The sequence below is a fragment of the Sparus aurata genome, chromosome 23 (assembly GCF_900880675.1).
Source record: "Sparus aurata chromosome 23, fSpaAur1.1, whole genome shotgun sequence".
NCBI lineage: Eukaryota > Metazoa > Chordata > Actinopteri > Spariformes > Sparidae > Sparus > Sparus aurata.
The window spans coordinates 9,217,851-9,237,790 of NC_044209.1; the positions used below are offsets into that span (position 1 = coordinate 9,217,851).

General features: G+C 43.2%; 1 protein-coding gene across 1 annotated transcript; it reads left to right on the forward strand.

The window, feature by feature from the left end:
- The first annotated feature begins 170 nt into the window (after nt 1-170).
- Nucleotides 171-19,271, forward strand: LOC115575010 (myosin-16-like). The gene is made up of 45 exons (XM_030406748.1): nt 171-230; nt 316-610; nt 716-859; nt 1,669-1,825; nt 2,254-2,281; nt 2,396-2,492; nt 2,640-2,732; nt 2,845-2,908; nt 3,130-3,228; nt 4,493-4,596; nt 4,805-4,943; nt 5,126-5,227; nt 5,365-5,531; nt 5,611-5,781; nt 5,922-6,098; nt 6,398-6,583; nt 7,495-7,582; nt 7,717-7,834; nt 8,073-8,193; nt 8,546-8,682; nt 8,804-8,885; nt 8,978-9,151; nt 9,648-9,728; nt 11,432-11,578; nt 11,702-11,806; nt 11,894-11,980; nt 12,072-12,217; nt 12,432-12,522; nt 13,448-13,504; nt 13,919-14,005; nt 14,093-14,338; nt 14,426-14,543; nt 14,657-14,784; nt 15,020-15,216; nt 15,353-15,485; nt 15,595-15,811; nt 15,894-16,030; nt 16,154-16,257; nt 16,727-16,919; nt 17,011-17,214; nt 17,352-17,477; nt 17,607-17,777; nt 17,865-18,065; nt 18,461-18,697; nt 18,783-19,271. The coding sequence occupies exons 2-44, from the start codon at nt 401-403 to the stop codon at nt 18,656-18,658; spliced, it is 5,832 nt and encodes a 1,943-aa protein (XP_030262608.1). The 5' UTR covers nt 171-230; nt 316-400; the 3' UTR covers nt 18,659-18,697; nt 18,783-19,271.
- The last annotated feature ends 669 nt before the right edge of the window (nt 19,272-19,940 follow it).

The window sequence follows — 19,940 nt, forward strand, 5'->3', positions numbered from 1 at the left end:
GTTTCAGCCTGAGTAATGGCATTTTTCCACGGAAACCCTAAATGGACGGCAGAAGATTGAAGAATTCCCAGCTCCCGTGCCGCCAGGCAGATCAGAGGGATGAGGCCTTGGGGTGATGGCTGATTTTAGAGTTGTGACCATATCAGGGAGGAGACGGTCTGATATAAAACGGCATGGCCTCATCTCAAACACCCGTATTCCTCCTGAGCGTACCCCCGCCTACTGCATTGGTGAGTATTTGAGTCAAATATTGGATCTTATTAACTAATGGCCAACATCCTTCTTCTAAATTTCCACGGTCTCTCCTTTGGTCAGCCTCTCTTTGCAGCAGCCAGAAAGTGAGTGAGCTGGTCGGCGTTTGTTGGTGGCAGCAGCAGCAGCAGCAGCAGCAGCAGCAGCCATGCCGGGTGCGTATAAAGGGGAGTGCGGGGATGATGTGGACCCCATGCCGTTCCTGGTTCCCTCAGAGAAGGAGCGCCTGGATGCTATGAATAAACCATACGACATCAAGCGCTCCTGCTGGATCAAAGACGAGAAGGAGGCTTTCGTCGCTGGGGAGATTCAGTCTGAAGACGGGGACAAAGTCACTGTCAAGACCACCAAGAACACTGTAAGAGGAACACTGAAGCTAATTGTTTTTTGCATACACTCATTTTTTATAAAGTGGAATTAATGTCGATGAACTGATTGAGTGATTATCCCACTTTCTGATCAGACTGTGACCGTGAGGATGGACGATGTTCAGCAGATGAACCCTCCGAAGTTCTACCAGGCCAGCGACATGGCCAACCTCACCTTCCTTAACGAGGCCAGCGTCTTGGAAAACCTGCGTAGCCGCTACGTCAGCATGAGGATCTATGTAAGCCTCCGTTAATCAACAGTGAAGACGTTACAGCACCACAAAACCTAATCAAGACCATGTTTATATCACACCTCAAGGACAGCTGTTAAATCAACTGTAAAATATATTCTGCAGCTCTTGAGAAGATTTGCCAAGCCTTAGAACATAACCCCGATGATGTCATAATGATGTCATTGGGGTTCGCCTTGGAGACTTTATATTTTGTAAGAGATGCCAGAGTTGCAAAACTGAGGCTTGAAGTTTAAAATATAATAATATATATATATAGGGGTTTACCAAGAAGGTGGGTCAAATGAAAAGACGCTGTTGGTTGCATTATGGGAAATGTAGGATCCAACACTAGGGACTAAAAATTCAGAATATCTTGGCCTCGGCCGCTTCAATTTTGACCACAGTTTTTTGTTATCTGTCTCTTACAAGTCCCCAAAAACTATGGAAGTGAAAGACTAAATCAGTGCGATCCCCCTTTAAAGGGCATTCCGTGAAAAGTACAGCGTAAATCTTAAAATGTAACTTTAAAAAAGGCAGGAAACCAATAACCTCAGAATAACAAAGTAAAGTAGACTTAAGATGTAGAAGCTAAAAAGTTTTATGATTAGTCCCTTTGTCAGATCATACATTGTAGAAAATCACTAATAGAAGCAATGAAGTGTGGAAAACCGATGTAACAAAAACATATATAGTACTTTTTTGCACCAAAACTCCTCGGCTGTATTTAACTTTATAGCTCACATTACCGATCTTGTCAACCATTCCATTCCGATGCATCCTTTAAAACCTCTTCGCATGTTCCTTTCCACTTCCAGACCTACTCGGGCCTCTTCTGCGTGACGATCAACCCGTACAAATGGCTGCCCATCTATGGGGCCAAGGTGGCTCAGGTGTACAAGGGGAAGAAACGCAACGAAGCTCCTCCTCACCTCTTCTCCATCTCTGACAACGCCTACCACGACATGCTGATGGGTGAGGAGAGGGCAAGGGCACGGTGTGGAGGGGGAAACATTTTTTATCAGACATAGGTCATTGTTCGGTGAGGGGAGGGAGGTAGAGCCGGCGGTGAGGAGAGGTAAGCATGCATGTGGTGTGCGGTGATTCGGGATGACCCCCCTTGAGAGTTGCTCGAAAGTCATTATGTGGAAAATGGGAGTGGGGCAGTTGCTGGAAGTATGTAATCAGCGTGGTGTGTGATGATTTGTTCAGGGAGTAGAAAAATATTTGAAGCCATTATATGGCATCAGGGGAGAGCTGACAGCTGTCTGCGTAGTTAGTACTGCTGACAGAAAACATCAGCAGTCCTCTGATCTGCTCAGAGGGAAAATCAGCAGTAATTATTCTTGTCTCTCACACGCTCCCTGTTTCACTCCTGCCCTCTTTATGTCCCATCAACACAGAGCATGAGAACCAGTCTATGCTGATCACGTAAGGACACGTTTTCTTTTGTTTTCGTTTTTTTTTTTTTTTTTTTTACAAATGTACTCAGTGATTCCTGCAAGTCTCACTAGAATTAATCCGTCATTGTTGTCTCTCCTTCAGTGGAGAATCTGGTGCAGGCAAGACTGAAAACACTAAAAAAGTCATCCAGTACTTTGCCAATGTTGGAGCCACTGGGAGCAAAACCTCAGACTCCAAGGCAAGTGTGTGTTTGTGTATGTAAGGATATGATTTTATAAGTTGCTTTTCTTGTCTTGGAAAATCATATACACTTCTCTTCTCTTCTCTTCTCTTCTCTTCTCTTCTCTTCTCTTCTCTTCTCTTCTCTTCTCTTCTCTTCTCTCAGGGCTCCCTGGAGGACCAGATCATTCAGGCTAACCCGGTGCTTGAGGCATTTGGCAACGCCAAGACCATCAGGAACAACAACTCCTCGCGCTTTGTAGGGACACATATGCAAAAATAGCACATTTTCTATTTTTTGTTTACATCATGAAATGAAAATGAAATAAACACATTTGTGAGAATAATATGTAGCCGATGTGTCATTTCAGGGAAAGTTCATCCGCATCCACTTTGGGCCCACAGCTAAGCTGGCTGGTGCTGACATCGAGAGCTGTGAGTGCATTTCTTTTATTACTGTGAAAAAAAATATATAATAATTATATTACTGTCAACAAATACAAATATTGTTGTTAGTTGTGAAAAGACCTCAATTAGCATTCTTTAAACCTTTGTCTTGTGGTGTGTGTGTGTGTGTGTGTGTGTGTGTGTGTGTGTGTGTGTGTGTGTGTGTGTGTGTGCGTGCGTGTGCGTGTGTGTATGTGTGCTTCCATCAGATCTTCTAGAGAAATCAAGAGTGATTTCCCAGCAGGCTGCTGAGAGAGGATACCATATCTTCTACCAACTCCTGTCTGGGAGGAAGCCAGAGCTCATGGGTGAGACAGATATTGCTGTAATGACATCAGTTAAATGGGAGATATAGTGAACTACACATCTGTATCACTGCTGGAGACACCTTACTGTTTTACCATCAGATTTATGAATGTTAAAATGTGCCCTCTATTTCTTCCACATCTGGGGAAAAAGGACATTTTACAATGAAATGATTTACAGATTACGATGACACACGTTTCCATGGATGTCAGTGGATGTTGAGAAGGGTAGTGTTGTTTAAGAGTCTGCCCACACAGTTTTGAGAGGACTGTGTTGCTTGAAGTTCATTCTTAAATATTAAACCCAGAATCAACAGCATACAGCGGTCTAGCCAGCAGTGCTTGTAGCCCAGGGTGAAGCCTACATCTGCAGTTGCGAGGAGGTATGTGGAAAGGGTGTTGACTTTCAGCTCATTTTAAGAAATAGAAACTAAAGAAAGCAGAACACATTTTATGTCAATTGTTACACCTTAACACAACATATCAGGACTGAGAGTAGTTGGTTAGCTAACGAGGAGAGATGTTTAAACAGTTTGCTAACAGTAGATAAATGGTTGAAATAAAGCACTCTGAATTAACCAGTCAGCTAAAAGTTTTGGATAAAGAGTAGAAATTGTTTGCTGTGGTGGATAAATGGATGAAATAAATTAGCTAATAGTAGCCTAGGCTGAAACACAGCTAACATAACGATGTTAACCCTAGTTAGCTCAAAGTAGTGGATTCAAGCTCAAGGAGCTAGCTAAAACTAGTGAGTACGGCCGAAGTAGCTAGATAAAACTAGTGTAAAAAAATGATGGAAAAAGCCTGAAGTGGTGGATTATAGTTGAAGTAGTTTGCTAAAACTAGTAGATAAATGGTGAAAAAGCCGTACCTGTGGATATGGCTAAAGCTAAAATTGTTGGATAAATGGGGAAAAAGCTCAAAGTAATGGACAAACCGTTGAAATTGTTAACTTCAAGTAGGAAAGTAGAAACTTCTAGTTTCTGCCGTTAGTGGAATGAATGGAAACTTCATGTCAATGATAACAGTTCAATTGAGTGGGGAAAAAAGTAAATAGAGTTAAGTGACATCCAGTTGAAATAAATGTAAAAGAAGACATTTGAAATATGTCTGGTGATGTTAGTGAACTTGATATCATCTGACAGGTCTGTAGGGGTACAATAGAAAAAAAAAGCTGGGTACCACTGGTCAAAAACATTTTCTGTGTTGGTAATAATAATAATATCCAGTATTGTTTTTAAATGATGTGTGTATCTATGTGTTTCAGAGGCTCTGCTGCTGAGCCCAGACCCCAAACAGTACGTGTGGGTGTGTCAGGGAGTCACTGTGGTGGACAACATGGACGACGGGGAGGAACTGATGCTCACTGATGTGAGTCCGTAGCCTTTCTCTCTCATTGATGCTTTGCTTTCATTTAAAATCAGCAACAAAGACACAATCACTGCTTTGCATATCCAAAGAAAAAAGTCCTATAACTGCATCGGCCAGTTGATGGTGCTGTCGCTTCTCTTTGTGCGGCCCTGCAGCTCTCATCTCTGTCCTCCCTATCTGTCTTTTCACCATGCTCCTGTATCCACAGGAAGCCTTTGATGTCCTGGGCTTCACCCCCGAGGAGAAGATGAGCGTCTACAAGCTGACTGGAGGCATAATGCACTTTGGCAACATGAAGTTCAAACAGAAACCCAGAGAGGAACAGGCTGATGTGGATACCACTGAGGGTATCAAAGTCCACCTCTCTCTCTCTCTCTCTCTCTCTCTCTCTCTCTTATTCTGGTGTCACAGCTCATATATTTCAAACTGTCTTATTGTCCGTAAGAATGCATTTTCCGGCATGTGCTAGGCATTATTGTTGTAATCAATTCAGTAATTCCTTGTTCCTTCTCTCCTTCCCTTCTTAAAGTGGCTGACAAAGTCGCCCACCTCATGGCCATCAACTCTGGGGAGCTCCAGAAGGGCATAACACGCCCCAGGGTCAAGGTTGGCAACGAGTTTGTGACCAAAGGTATTAAAAAAGACATTATTCAGATAATTAAGATAATTCATTATCCTATCAATTACTGTTCTTTTAAACAAAGACTGTTTAACCAGGTTAGACGATGCACTCGTCCACCATTCAAATATTTGAATTTGAATTGTCAGGTCAGAACCAGGACCAGTGTGTGTACTCCATCGGTGCTCTGGCAAAGGCCATCTACGACCGCATGTTCAAGTGGATGGTGACCCGCATCAATCGGACCCTGGACACCAAGATGCAGCGGCAGTACTTCATAGGAGTGCTGGACATCGCTGGGTTTGAGATCTTCGAGGTGAGTGGATGATTCATTGGGTGAGTTATGATCATGATAGCTTTTTGTGCTGAGTTCCAACACCGCCTTTCATCTCCAGCTCAACAGCTTTGAGCAGCTGTGCATCAACTTCACTAATGAGAAGCTGCAGCAGTTCTTCAACCACCACATGTTTGTGCTGGAGCAGGAAGAGTACAAGAAGGAGGGTATCGACTGGGTCTTCATCGACTTTGGCCTGGACCTGCAGGCCTGCATCGACCTGCTGGAGAGGGTAACACTCACACATACACACACACACACACACACACACACACACACACACACACACACACACACACACGCACTCAGTAGTCACAAACACTCACATTGAATTTTTGTATTTCTGCCTCCTTATCTCTGTCTCCTCTGTAGCCTATGGGCATTTTCTCCATCCTGGAGGAGCAGTGTGTGTTTCCAAAGGCGACAGACGCGACCTTCAAGGCAGCTCTGTATGACAACCACCTGGGCAAGTCCTCCAACTTCCAAAAGCCGAAAGGGGGGAAGAGAGGACCCGAGGCCCACTTTGAACTTGTGCACTATGCCGGCACTGTGAGTAGCATTTGACACGACAGCATTAGTGGCTGGAAAATACATAAATACCCAGATAGAGATGGGAATATAAAGCACAATCAAACAGAAATACAAGCATAGGTTTGTGTGTACCGGCTTCACTTAATTACAAGACCTTGTTTGTGTTTTAGCTGAAAAAAACTGTATATTTTTTTCCTCAAATCATCTGCAATTATGTTTAAATTCTTCTTTACCTCTTCCAACAAAGTAATTCCTATCTCTGAATGTGAAGTAAGGTGTGTACATGGGTGCAGTTAAGCTGCTTGTGCCTCTCACAGGTGGGCTACAACATCACTGGCTGGCTGGAGAAGAACAAAGACCCCCTGAATGAGACGGTGGTGGGACTCTTCCAGAAGTCCTCCCTGCCTCTGCTGGCTCTGCTCTTCAAAGAGGAGGAGTCCGCCACGGGAACCAAGAAACAGAAGAAAGGGTCCTCCTTTCAAACCGTCTCCAACTTCTACAGAGTACGTCACGCAGACACGCTGGGATGCTTTCACCCGTTGTGTGCAGGCGAACATACAACTTCACACCTGAACTGTACAGTGCTATAATCTGACAGTAGCTGAAGGTAGTCAGAATACTGTACATCATTTTGACGAAACTATTGAGTGGCTGATTCCTGTCTCTGTGAGAGAACTAAATAAAACTGTAACAGCACACCTTAATAATGTATATGTAATATAATATCATGTTATTATATTATCAAATAATAATAATAACAATATCTAAAGGAGTAGTGGGACATACTTCCATATAATGTTCACCGTTTTATAACGCAGTTTCTTTTGCTGAGAGTTGGAGTTAGATATGATGCTACAGTCAGTAGCCAGTTAGCTTATCTTAGCTTAAGATAAAAGCTGGAGACAGGGAAGCAGTCATTCTCTTGCTAAATCCCTCATAAAATGTTGACATTACACTTACTTTTGTTCAGATTATATCATTTATGAGCTTTAGAAGTGCTGGTGGGCAGACTTTGTTATCTTTGGACTGACCCAGTCTTTATGCTCAGATAAGCTAATCAGATGCTACCTGTAGCCTCATGTTTAGCAGACAGACGTGAGACTGATATTGATCCTCATATCTAATCCTTCACTAGAAAACAGATAAGCATATTTACCAAAATGTCAAAAATCTTTAAAGTAGTGTATCAGCCATACCTCATCATGAAGTTTAAAGAGCAACTTGCAGGTTGGAGACCCCAGTGAATCAAAGTGCAGGGAAAATATACATACTTATATACAGAATATTGTGTATGTAAATATATATTAGCGTAAAAGTACAAAGACATACAAAATTCTTCATTTAAAAATACTTCAATACTCACAATATGTTCATAATCTCAGGTATGAATAATTATATTATTTATGCACAACAGGAACAACTGAATAAGCTGATGAGCACCCTGCGAAGCACTGCTCCTCACTTTGTCCGCTGCATCGTGCCCAACGAGTTCAAGAAGTCAGGTCAGTGGGAGGAGCCACTGTTTTTATTCCATCCACTCTATCTCAAGTTGCAAAAATGTGTCCACTATGTTAAGAAAGGTTTTGGAACTGTATGATGCTGATGATCATATTCGTCTCTCTTACATGCCATAAAGGTGTGACAGATAACCATCTGATCCTACACCAGTTAGCATGTAACGGCGTGCTGGAGGGGATCCGTATCTGCAGGAAAGGATTCCCCAACAGACTACAGTACCCAGAATTCAAACAAAGGTCAGATTCCCTTTCCTCCCATGTTCATCTTTTTATGTTATTTATCAACATTAACATTTACATGATCTTGATGGTCCTCTTCCTCATCATTGTCTCCTCTTCCCCCTCATAACTCTTTTGTGTCATCCCACTTCCTCTTATCTCACTTTGTCTGCCTTTTTTTATTTTCATCATTTCACTGTCCATTCCCTCCCTATTCATTTTTTCTCATTCTCTTCCTCCTCCTGATGTTTCATAGGTACTACATCCTCAACCCCAACGTCATCCCTAAGGGATTCGTCGACAACAAGAAGGCGTCTGAGTTGCTCCTGAGTTCAGTTGGCCTGGATAATATGGAGTACCGCATTGGCCACACCAAGGTACACCGCTGTTATCATTGGCCTAAAACATAATAATACCTCTTATTGCACACATTAAATAAGATTTTATATATTAGAATTATATATAGTATAATATATGCCGACATCTTCTCATGTCACTTATATTTCCTACATTTACTTGTCTAATACATATTCTAAAACATGTGTGATTATGTTTATAAGACATTTAAAGTGGCAATATTTGGTATTTTAGTTGAAAAATGGCAAATATACTTGACATATTGCACACTACATTGCAAACAGAGTATGCAAATATATTACATCCCTACCTGTAACTTATATAATACAAACTCAGTTGCGCACAAAATCATCTTTGTGTTTTCCTCGGCAGGTGTTTTTCCGTGCAGGCATCCTGGCGAAGCTGGAGGACATGCGTGACGAGCGGCTGGTGAAGATCATCACCATGCTGCAGGCTCAGCTCAGAGGAACTCTGATGAGGATCGAGTTTAAGAAGATGGTGGACAGACGGTCAGTGTGTGTGTACACAAAATGTTTTTTCCGTCATGACAGCTGGGTCGCAGAGATGCTGTATTCAAAGCATGCTTATAGGCAATAATAATGTGTCCGCATTTATGTGTGTGTGATGCAGAATTGCACTGATGGCCATCCAACGCAACGTGAGGAAATTCCTTCAGTTACGCTACTGGGGGTGGTGGAAACTCTACAACAAGGTAAAATGCAGAATTTTAATCTCATGTCAAATGATACATTATCACCATCTCTATCACCACCGTCATCATATTTCCTGCCTCGGCTCCTGCAGGTGAAGCCCCTGCTGATGGTCGCCCGTCAGGAGGAGATCTTCAAGGCCAAGGAAGAGGAGCTGAGGGCGGCTGTGGAGAAGGTCAAAGAGCTGGAGGGTAAAATCAAAAATCTGGAGGGGAAGATGGCCACTCTTTCACAGGAGAAGAAAGACCTTTCCCTGGCACTGGCTGCAGTAAGTTTATGTCATCTGCACATAGTTTCCTCAGTTGATGCTTGTGTGAATAAATGTTATATTATATAATATTTCAAGCAATCCTAGTCCGTGTCCCTCTTCTAGTAACATTACATTCCAGTCCAGTCATGGTGCTTAGAAATAAATATAGTCTTGTAACAGCACATACTGCTGTTATGAAGCCATTATTGAACTCTCCTTCCTTCTGAAATTAATATTTAATATTTGTCAGGAGACGTGCTGCTTTATTCCAAACCATTTCTCTGTATAATGTGTAGAAGAGCACAACAAATTTGTTTTTAACAAAGATTGTAGTTGTTTTTTTTAATAAATGTACAGCAAGAGAGGCACAGACTGTGGCTATTGGGGTTTGACATACGGCACATAAATATATACATATTCTGAATCCAGAGCTGTTGATATATCTTTCCTCTGTCATTACACCAGTATAGTCAACACACACATATGCACACTTGATCTGCTCGTCTTTCCACAGGAGCAAGACACACTGAGTGATGCTGAGGAGCGTGCCACCCAACTGATGCACCAAAAGGTCCAGCTGGAGGAGTCATTGCAGGTAATAGATGGTTACAGATAAACCATACTATAATATATATGTATAAGTATATATATATATATATATATATATATATATATATATATATATATATATATATATATGGGCGACAAAGCTATATATATATGTATATGTATATGTATATTAGGGGCGGTTAATCGGCCCAATTTCCCGATTCGATTCGATTCGATTACAAATCGATTTTCGATTATTAATGATTATTGATTCGATTTTCAATTATTAACCATTATTTATCTTCCATTTAACATCAGTCAGCTGCTGAATTATTTTACTTATCTTGGGAGTAACACCTCACAGCACCTTCAATATTGTATAGTGTAACTGTAATATCAAAATTATTATTTTTTCATTTGTGTTAAATGTAGTGTTTCACTGTTAAAAGAAAGCTGCCACGCTCAGCAGCCGGACTCATGTTAGAAGCATTGCTGGTGACGAGAACCAGGGTGTGTTTCTCTATTCCCCACTCGCCTGCCATTGCTTTGAGAAACTCAAACATATTTGCGCTTGTGTGGCTATCATCCATAGCTTTTGTCTGAAGTACGTAGGACATTAGCTTCCATTAACTGCTGACATAAGGAGCTGTAATGGCAGTGGCGGTTCTAGACCAGTTTTAATAGGGGAGCCAGGTTGGGGCCGGCTTTTTTGTTAGGGGGCACATACAACCCGGAAAAAAAGATAAATCCTTCATTCAGACAAAACAGTGTTTACAATTTCAGCAATTTTGATTGGGTAGTAAACTGCTGAGACACTTTATTTCTGCCTTTCCCTTCAAAACAAAATCTTTACAAGAAATCTGTCATTGTATTATTGATGCAGACTCCCTGTCGGGGGGGCCACAGGGGGGTCCAGAGTCAGAGTTACGGGGGCACTGGCCCCTGTTGCCCCCTCCTAGAACCGCCCCTGTGTAATGGTCACATATGAGACTGTAGCTCTGGATGTCCAGGCATCGCAGGTTATTGCTACCCTGTGAGCAGAGTTGAGAGACACTTGCATGGAAAGCTTTGTGTCCTTGTAAAGATTTGGAATCAATTTAAGTGTGAAAAAGCTCCGGGATGGAATAACATATCTTGGCTCCAGACTGTGGACCATGTAGCGGAAGCCAGTAAGAGGAGGACTCCAGTTTGAATTACTATTTCAAAAAAAAAAAAAAAATGTAAATCGATTTTTGGAAATTTAATAATCGTCAATATTATAATCGCGATTAATCAATAATCGATTTTTTTCACCACCCTGATGTGTATATATATATATATATATATATATATATATATATATATATATGTATATATATGTATGTGTATATATGTATGTGTGTATATATATATATATATATATATATATATATATATATATATATATATATATATATATATATATATATATATATATATGTATGTATATATATATGTATGTATATATATATATGTGTGTATATATGCTGCCACATTCCTCCTAATGCAGCAGCAGAAGTCGTGGTTTCTGCTATAATATGGTTGGTATGGTGGTTTCTGGTTTCAGATATTAAACAATATTACATGAATAATGCTGAAAGCATGAACAATACCAGATGATCTTATTAAGAATCTGTGATATTTCTGAAATTTGATTAAAAGGTCTTTCGGAGTTAGATCTCGAAGAAACAGCTGGAAAAACTGTCCTGTGTCTAAAATAACTGAATGTAGGATCTACGTGAGCGCCTGGAGGAGGAAGAAGGCAACACAGCCTCCCTTCACGGCCAGAGGAGGCAGCTGGAGGGGGAAGTGACTGAGCTGAGGAGAGACCTGGAGTCTCTGGAGTCCACACTGGCCAGGACTGAGAAAGAGAAACAGGTAGAGAGGAGGAGGAGTAGAGATGTTGTTTATTTTGTTAGATTTTCAGTGGTTTGATGGACAGAAAAATAGAATATTAGATGTAGGTTTTTACCACTGAGGTTTGTTTAATGGTGTGTTTAGGGCCTGGACTTCAAGGTACGAACTCTGACAGGCGACCTGAGTCAGAGAGATGACCAAATCGGCAAAATGCAGAAGGAAAGGAGAGCTCTGGAGGAACTGCAACAGGTAGACGAATAGGCACACATGTGTATAGGTGGACATGCACACATGACAACATGCATAAACATAACTGTCATTTTATAATTCAATCAGAAAACTCTGGAGGATCTGCAAACAGAAGAGGATAAAGTTAACCATCTTACCAAGACCAACAGCAAGCTCAACAACCAAGTGAATGAGGTACAAACAGAAAGACCTGCTTGACCGTATGATTTTTGATCATCAGGGCAACGGCTGAATATACTGAATGTTTGTGTGTGTGTGTGTGTAGCTGGAGGACAGCTGGGAGCAGGAGAAGAGGATCAGGGCGGAGGTGGAGAAAGCGAGAAGGAAGGCAGAGGGAGACCTGAAGATGACCATAGAGAACCTGAACGAGATGGAGAACGCTAAGCTCGACCTGGAGGAAGTCATCAAGAAGTGAGGGACACACACACACACACACACACACACACACACTTCTAACTGAAGCTGACACGTTCAAGAAAGCTTCAAAAGTATCTTGACTTCTCATAACAAACAAAACAAACTAATACACTGCAGTAGTGATACATCTGTGTGCGTTCCTCACTCTCTTACGTACATAATGATCCCCTTCTGCTGTGTGTGTGTTTGTGTGTGTGTGTTCATCCAGGAGAGACTTCGAGATCAACAACATGAACTCGAAGCTGGAGGACGAACAGTCTCTCAGCTCCATGCTCAGCCGCAAGCTCAAAGAGCACCAGGTACAAACAACTCCACTCGCCGATTTTGTGTCTTTCTCTGTGGTAAGATGTCAACTAGCTCTGTACAGAGCAATTAAGAGCCCCAGACCGGCCCCAGTATTTGTAGATGCGTGCATATTTAAGCTACATTAAATTTATTACATAAAGTTATTTTCAGCCATGCCCGCAGCCACTTTAGTCTGGACTGAAATATCTCAGCGACTGACATTCATGATCCCCAGAGGATGAATGCTAACGACTTCTATGACCCCCATGACTTTGCTTATAGCAACACTATCTAGTCAAATATACATTTGTTAGAAAATAATGACATTAAGTGCTTATTAGTAAATTAGCATGTTAACAAACTAAACATACCTGCTTAGAGGTTCATATGTAAGAATCACCCACTTGTCAAATTCATACTCAAAATATTTGGGCAGCATATCACCAGAGTAACTGTTAACCACTGCTAACAGTAGCAGCTGTTAGCTAGTTAGCTCAGTTCGTTCTGTATCTAGTGGTCCAGACTGTTGTGGTATGATTCTCAATACTTTTCCAAGTTACAAAACATTTTTTATTTTGGAGCTAAGAACAAACAGTGGATTATATTTTTGTAGTTGTCTTGATTACATAAGCGTTAATATTGAAACTGAACGTGTTGGGCTCCTGATATCGGTGAATTCAGTGCACTGAGCCTGGCATTTTTTCAGCAGCGTTAAATGTCAGGTGATGAACGTTGCGTAAGGTTAGTAGAATAAAAAAGGAAAGGATGATGGGGTGTAAATGTGAGATAACAGATGACTGTGTGGGGAAAGAAGACAGAGTGGTGTGAATTTAAGATTTGGCATTCGAGTGAAAATGAGGAGTGGAAGAAGTAAATGAGAATAATAAATATCTGGTTTCAAAGATGCAAGTTTATTTTTGTTTGTGTGGTTCCTCTCAGGGCCGCATCGAGGAGCTGGAGGAGGAGCTGGAAGCAGAACGAGCCATGAGAGCCAAGGTACAGCTCGAGTCTATAATGACCTCGTTCAAACAGGCTACTGTAGTCCAAACCTGCTGCACTTCAATCATGTAATCACATGTTGCGCACTGCATTATTGAAAAAACTGCTGATTATTTTAGTTAGAGTCCTTTAGTTCAGTCTGTAATGTGTCAAAGAAAAAAAAAATGCTGTTCATCTTGTATCATAAAATGACAAACAAAGGCAGCAAATCCTTATATTTAATAAGCTGGAACAAACAAATGTGTGACATTTTGTTTTAAGAATGCCTTAAATAATTAATCAATAACAAAATAGTTGGTGATTATTCTTTAATCGACTAATTTCTATTGAGAAGTATAAATAGACAGACAGGTGGTATATTATTTATTGCAGTTAGAGATTAGAGTTTGTTGTGTGTCTGCTCTCTGACAGGTGGAGAAGCAGAGGGCGGAGCTATCACGAGATCTTGAGGACCTCAGTGATAGACTGGAAGAGGCGGGAGGAGCCACTGTAACCCAGGTAACTGTGACTGACAGCTGTCGATCAACCTCAACTTTGACCATTTTTGTTTTTGACTACAACTTTGTCTGTGGCTGACTGGTTTAGATTGAGCAGAACAGGAAGCGGGAGACGGACCTGCTGAAGCTGAGGCGGGAGCTGGAGGAGGCAGCGCTCCAATCAGAGGCCACCGCGGCAGCGCTGAGGAAGAAGCACTCAGATGCGATGGCAGAGCTGGGGGAGCAGCTGGAGAACCTGACCAGGCTGAAAGTGAAACTGGAGAAGGACAAGCAGAGCATGAGGGCGGAGATCGAAGATCTCAACGTCACCATGGAGACCATACAGAAAGCGAAGGTGCAGACTCAATCTTGAGTGATTAACTCTAAGAAAACACATCAGACGTGACTCATGACTGATACGAAATCCTGCTTTTGAGTGCAGATGACCTCTGAGGCCCATGCCCACAAGCTGGAGGACAACCTGGCGGAGGCCAACGCTCGCCTGGCAGAGATGGAACGCACTCAGACGGAGCTCAGCACCGCCAAAATCCACCTGACTGGTGAGAACATAGACATGGATGTTCACACACACTGTGTCTTTGTGTGTGTGTGTTTTTGTTTTGTGACAGTTTGTTCCTTTTGTGTGTGTGTGTGTGTGTGTGTGTGTGTGTAGCGGAGAACAATGACATAAGCAGGGAGCTGGAGGACACGCAGAGTAAGCTGACCCAGGCGACCAGGCTGAAGACCTCCCTCACCTTGCAGATCGATGAGCTCAAGCGGCAGTTGGACGAGGAGAATAAGGTACAGGTCACCACACACACACACACACACACACACACACACACACACACACACACACACACACACACACACAGGATTGGTCACAGGATTGACAGTAGGTGCCTTGCCTATGGGCACAACGACAAAGCTTTCGGTTTCAAGACTTTTTCTGATCTTTAGCTGACTATTTGTCCTCTTTTAGTCTCTGAAGTTTTCTTTTTGCTGCACATAAAATGATTCTCCCTCTCCTCTGCAGGGTCGTAACACAGCAGTGGTGTCCCTGGCCAATGCCCGCCATGACCTCTCCCTGCTCAAAGAGCAGCTGGAGGAGGAATCAGAAGGCCGCGGGGAGCTGCAGCGTCTTGTGTCCAAGCTCAACGCTGACGTCACCTCCTGGAGAAGCAAGTACGAGACGGACGCCATCCACCGCACCGAGGAGCTGGAGGAGACCAAGTAGGTGGTATAGAGCGAGACAAATACTGCAGAAACTAAAGTGTTATATAACTGTGTTGTTCATGAATGAAACATGGAGGTTGTCAAAATACTTTTTTTCCATCTCTTTCTCTCTTTGCCACCCACTCCTCTCCAGGCGCAAACTTGCAGTGCGTCTGCAGGAGGCCGAGGAGGCAGCAGAGGCGGCCCAGGCCAGAGCTGCCAGCTTGGAGAAGGTCAAGCAGAGGCTGCAGGGAGAGGTGGAGGACCTCACCATAGACCTGGAGAGGGTAACACACAAACACACACATGCAGACAGATAAATTAATGCAACATTGATATTAAGATCACAAATTTATTTAATTAATACGTATTACGGTCTGTGTTTGTTTTTTCAAGTCCAACGCCGCTGCAGCAGCTCTGGATAAGAAGCAACGAGTTTTCGACAAGCTGGCGGCCGAATGGAGCCAGAAGAACGAGGAGCTGCAACTGGAACTGGACAACAGCCAGAAGGAGAGCCGCTCCTACATGACAGAGCTCTACAAGCTGAAGACGCTCTACGAGGAGAGCCAGGATCACATCGAGACCGTCCGCAAGGAGAACAAAACCCTCTCAGGTAGCCTCTAACTGCTGTGTGAACGAGGGGATGATATCCTCAATAGGAGGATGATAATACTGAGCTTCCCCTCCCCTAACAGAGGAGATCAGGGAGTTGGTGGACCAGCTCGGGGAAGGAGGCCGCAGCGTCCACGAGCTGCAGAAGGCAAGGAAGAAATTGGAGGTGGAGAAGGAGGAGCTGCAGCTGGCTCTGGAGGAGGCCGAGGCTTCACTGGAGGTACAACGAGAGAAAAGCCCCACGCTTGTGTGAAATCTGACTGCATGACAATATGACACAGTACTGTTGTTTATATTCCAGTTGTCAAAATGTGTGTGTGTGTGTGTGTGTGTGTGTGTCTAGGTGGAGGAAGGTAGACTAGTTCGTGTACAGCTGGAGCTCGCTCAAGTCAAGGCCGACATCGACCGCAGAATCCACGAGAAGGAGGAAGAGTTTGAGGTCACAAGGTTAGAGAAGGAGCGCACACACACGAATAGACAACAGATGGACATTACAAAGCCCATCAAAAACACAGTAAACAGTTAAACATGAACTTTTTTAAGTTTCAGGATCTTATAAGAAAGTAAAGATTTGCAGCATACAAATCTGCATACACTGTGCATAGATTTGATGTAACTGTTTAGCATTTTCTTTGCAGTACATCTGCTAGAAAAGGGTTAAATCAAATATAGATCTGGGGCATGTGGAAAGTAAACAGCCTTTTCTGTCCTTTCAAACAAATCCTACAAAGAAAAGACAAAAAACTAAAATTCCCCTTTTTCTAATCCCAACAATAACTTTCCTAACACCCCTTAAGTAAACCATTAAATCACTGATTAACTACAGATTCAGAGTGTACATGTTGTACCTGTTCCACCACGCAGCTTGAACTTTGTTTCATCATTAACTCGTCCCTCACCTGTGTCATTCCTCCAGGAAGAACCACGCGCGTGCAGTGGAGTCGCTGCAGGCCAGCCTGGAGGCGGAGGCCAAAGGTCGTGCCGAGGCTGTGAGGATGAAGAAGAAGATGGAGGGAGACCTGAATGAGATGGAGATTCAGCTGGACCACGCCAACAGGAACAACGCTGAGCTGGTCAAAACCCTGAAGAAGCTGCAGCAGCAGATCAAAGTAGGAGCTTTGTTTGAGGAAGTGCTTAAAAAATCCATGTGGTTTGTAAACGCCACAGCGGTAATCCTCTCCCTCCCTGTCTCTCATTCAGGATCTGCAGGTGCAGATGGACGAGGACGCCCGTCAGCACGACGAGCTGAGGGAGAAGTACAGCCTCCAGGAGAGACGGCTGTGCCTCATGCAGGGAGAGATGGAGGAGCTGAGAGGAGGCCTGGAGGCGTCCGAGAGGGCCCGAAAACAGATCGAGCAGGAACTGGTCGACACCACAGAGAGGCTCAGTGAGATCAACATGCAGGTAGGTGGCAGAGACAACCATGAATAAATTTTTTTAGTTTAAAATCCAATTTTTCTTGATTCTTTATTCATGCTCTTTTTAAATGTTGCGTCTTGCTGCTGTCTTTTCTTTTATTTAATCAATTTCTCTTGATCTAGAACCAAAGTCTGACCATCCTGAAGAGAAAACTGGAGGCCGACCTCACCCAACTGTCCAGCGAGCACGAAGAGCTGATCTCAGAGTTCCGCTCTGTTGACGAGAGAGCCAAAAAGGCTGTGACTGATGTAAGCTGCATGACGACACACACGTAACAATGACGGTGTGCAGGGAATAAAATGCATGACACAGAGAAGATTTAAACAGTCAGTTCATGGCCGTTTTGTCAACGAATGGGCAAATGTGTCTTCCTTCAGGCGACGAGACTGTGTGAGGAGCTTCGCCAGGAGCAGGACCGGAACTCCCACCTGGAAAAGATCAAGAAGAACCAGGAGCAGAACCTCAGAGACCTCACCCTGAAGCTGGAGGAGGCCGAGCAGCAGGCTCTGAAGGCCGGGAAACGCACCATCCAGAAACTGGAGAACAGGGTTAGGAGTTGGGCCGGTTGATGGGTCTCGCCAGGAACCAGGTCTCACTCACATATTGTGTTGATTCTTCGCTTGTGTTGCTTCTAGATCAGGGAGGTGGAGAATGAGCTGGACCAGGAGCAGAAGCGCCACATGGAGACGGTGAAAAACCTCCGTAAGGGAGAGCGACGACTCAAGGAGCTGGTCTTCCAGACGGAGGAGGACCACAAGACCAATCAGCGCATGCAGGAGCTGGTGGAGAAACTCCAGAACAAGCTCAAATCCTACAAACGGCAGATAGAGGACGCTGTGAGTAAGGAGTGGTGACGCTGGATTTTAAAGATTTGATATCAACATATCTGCGGCTACAACAAGGCCATCGCGGTAAATCTTGTTTAGTTGTGCACTAAACCCATAGAAACCCTGACAAACAATACGAAGGTGGGTCTAAATCTTCTCATCTAACTGTCCGGCAGAAGGTCCATAAAAATATTTCCTAAAATGCCGAACAGTACCTTTAAAATGTGCCACTTTTAATTATACGTCTTGGATCCCATTAGAGCCTAGAATATTCAAAAATGTGTCAATACAAAAAAAAAAAAGATATATAGGACACTTTCCTTTAATTCCTCAAAAGCAGACAAATTAAAGAGCGACTTGTTTTTTTTTCTTCGTACTAAAATGAACCTCTTGTGTCTCTGTAGGAGGAGCAAGCCAACACAAGCCTGTCCAAATACAGGAAGACGATCCATGAACTGGACGATGCTGAGGAGCGTGCAGAGGTGGCGGAAATGACCTTGAATAAAATGAGGATGAGGAACAGAGCCTCCGCCACTAAGGGCTTCACCTCGGTGGAGATCGTCCAGGTCAGCAAGCCTACTGGCGGAGGACAGGACGAGTAGAGGGGGAAAGAGACACACACACACACGCATCGCTTGCAGGTGGGCAATTAAAACAATTCGTCAAACTTATATTTTCATCTTTGACACACACAACATTGTTCAGTGTGTCTTTGTCTTCCCGCAGAGTGACACACACCCGTTCAGCCCTCCGAAGGACGCCTGGCTGAGGAAGTATGGGCTCAGGCACTGTGACAGAAAGTCTTAAAGAGGCCCAGATGGATCTTTCGAAAGTCTTAAATAATTCAACAAGTCTTTAACATCACCAATAGTCTTAATCAATATAGTCTTAGGGTGAGTCACTTAACCTGTGCTAGTCGATTTCAGCCTGCACGCCAAGTACGTCTTATTGTCAGTGTGCCTTGAATGTGCTGTCCGTGTCGACAGTCTTTGCTCTAGTGTGTGAGAGAGAGTGTGTTTAATGTGTGTGTGTGTGTGTGTCTGCGCCTTGTCTGGTCTCAGTTGGTGTCTTTACGCCGGAGGGAGGAGCGAGCGAAGCTGTGCCCTCACGTCAACGACAGAGAGCCCACCTGCGTGTGTCGCTCCCACCTGTGTGTGAAAAGTGTTCGTGTGCATGTGTGTGTGGCAAAAGTCTTAATAAAGTTCAAGCAAATGAGCCGGAAGGTCTGTGGAATTCTTCATCGAACACATACGTACATCTGTTTAGGTTTTATTTGTGTGGTACGAACGATACAACTGTGAACAGAAACCCTGTTAAGGGCCTGTGGAAAAATGACCTGAGGTTTGTGATGATTTGGTTGCATCAGTTTTATCTAATATACACCATGCGCGCATAATGTTGACTGATGTAATGGCATTACAGCTAGATTTTGACACAGGGCCTCTATACAGAAAGATGTCAACTCATTACATCGTACTGCTGCACATAGTGAGAGCCGGTCAGTGTAGGCTGGAGAGCCAAGCATCTAGTCCACAACTTTTAATATCATTAAATGTCATTAGATCTCCAATATATGAAATTATGCTTCTCATCACATCTGAACCTTTTCTACCCTCAGGTGTGCATAAACTGCAGGTTACCAAATTCTATTTAAAAGTATAAACCTGTGACATTAACCATTGACTTATCAGTGTCTGTCAAATGAATACTCATGTTGCTCAGTATCTTCTTGATGTGTCAATGTTGGCAAACAATCAACTTGATGATACGCCAGTGTTTTGATCACGGCCTCTTGAGCCGAACCCAAGCGGCAGTAAAAATAAATATAACATACATTTTGCTAATTGATGCAGGATTATGATGCATAAAATGCAAAACCACTAC

Bases quoted from the DNA above. Each gene is read 5' to 3' on its own strand.
- LOC115575010 (XM_030406748.1), top strand. From the start codon at position 401: ATGCCGGGTGCGTATAAAGGGGAGTGCGGGGATGATGTGGACCCCATG. The intron at 4,597-4,804 runs GTGAGTCCGTAG...CTGTATCCACAG, and splicing joins AGGAACTGATGCTCACTGAT to GAAGCCTTTGATGTCCTGGG. The intron at 11,579-11,701 runs GTAGAGAGGAGG...TGGTGTGTTTAG, and splicing joins GGACTGAGAAAGAGAAACAG to GGCCTGGACTTCAAGGTACG.